General features: G+C 55.2%; 1 protein-coding gene across 1 annotated transcript; it reads right to left on the reverse strand.

The window, feature by feature from the left end:
- Positions 1-208: 208 nt before the first annotated feature.
- LOC145957418 (uncharacterized) lies at positions 209-766 on the reverse strand. The gene has a single exon (XM_083073674.1). The coding sequence runs from the start codon at positions 764-766 to the stop codon at positions 209-211; it is 558 nt and encodes a 185-aa protein (XP_082929800.1).
- Positions 767-1,371: the final 605 nt, after the last annotated feature.

The following is a 1,371-nucleotide window of genomic DNA, read 5'->3' on the forward strand; positions in this document are numbered from 1 at the left end:
TGGTACCGACAGTGCTTGGACTTATCGGCGCTGTTGGGAGTGTGACCTGGTGGTGGAAGGGCGAGTAAGTTGTTGTTGCTGGCTTCTTCCAGGATGTGGACTCTGGGTGCGTTCAAGGGAGTGCAGAAGTCGTATCTCCCCCTCTGTTTGGTTTAGCCGACCTCTTGAACTGACTGTCATTGTTGACTTTGACCTTATCGTTGTGCCCCTACTCTGGCTTTGCTGGTCCTTTTCTACGAACCTGGTCACGGAAGGCGGAGTGTTCCTCCATCTGGATGTAACCTGCCGCGCGGGCGTGGAGCTCGTCCATGTCGCGGGGGGACTCACGACACAGGCTGTCGATAAATGGCCCGGGTTTGAGTGCCATGAGTATGGCATGTAGGGCGACCTCGGGATTCAGGTTCCTGATCCTGATCGAGGTGGCAGCGAACCGTTCCATGAATGCTCGGAGTGGTTCGTCGTCGTTTTGCTTGAGACTGGCCAAGGCGGCTGAAGTGACATGATGAGGTCGGCTCGTCGCATATTGCACGGTGAATCTCCTAACTAGGGTGCCGAAGCTATTGATGGACTCAGGGGGCAGTTGGGTGTACCAGTTGAGCGCGACCCCCTTGAGTGAGGTTGGAAACAACCTACACAAAATAGCATCATTGTTGGTGTAGAGATTTACCTGTGTTGTGTACAGGTCGATGTGCTCATCCGGGTCCGTCGTGCCATCGTAGCGGTCAAGGAGGAGAGGCTTCCACCCGTGAGGGAGTGGTGTCTCCATAATGTCATCCACAAAAGGGTGGCGGCGGAAGGTTGCCTGATCCCCCGCGGCATGAGTAGGGGCCTTGCTGATTTCATGGGCTGACTTGTGCGTCAGTGCGTGAGACCGATGCGTTGCAGGTCGTTGAGTTGGTGTCTTGGTTGCCGTCTGAGGTTGAGAGACTGAGTGCTCTTCTTCCTCATTGTGGTTGCCCGTATGAGGAGGATGATCGGAGTGGTGTCGAGGGAGTTAAGCGCGGATTCGCTCGTTCTCGGCGCGTAGCGCCGCCAGGTTGGCTTCATTAGCGGTACGCATTGCCACTAGGTCAGTGTCGTGCTTGGCACGCATGTTTTGTAGATCGGTGGCATGTTGTTGCCGCATCTGTTCGACTTGGTCGGTGAGTCTCCTCAACGTCGCTTCGTTATCCATGGTAGTTGCGTGATTTGCGTCGTCTGTGCGTCTACTATGGCTTCTAGTGAAAACCATAAGCGTGGCCGATAAGAGCTGTCTTGATCGGTCCCTGTGGGCGCCAAATGTTCTTACCGAAAATCTGCTGTAGAGCTGATCCGCCAGGTAAGATCGGTGAGCCTCCTTCACTGGTACGCTGGTGCTCCAAGATGGGGGTG

Source organism: Cajanus cajan, chromosome 4 (assembly GCF_000230855.2).
Source record: "Cajanus cajan strain Asha chromosome 4, NIPB_CcT2T_4, whole genome shotgun sequence".
Taxonomy (NCBI): domain Eukaryota; kingdom Viridiplantae; phylum Streptophyta; class Magnoliopsida; order Fabales; family Fabaceae; genus Cajanus; species Cajanus cajan.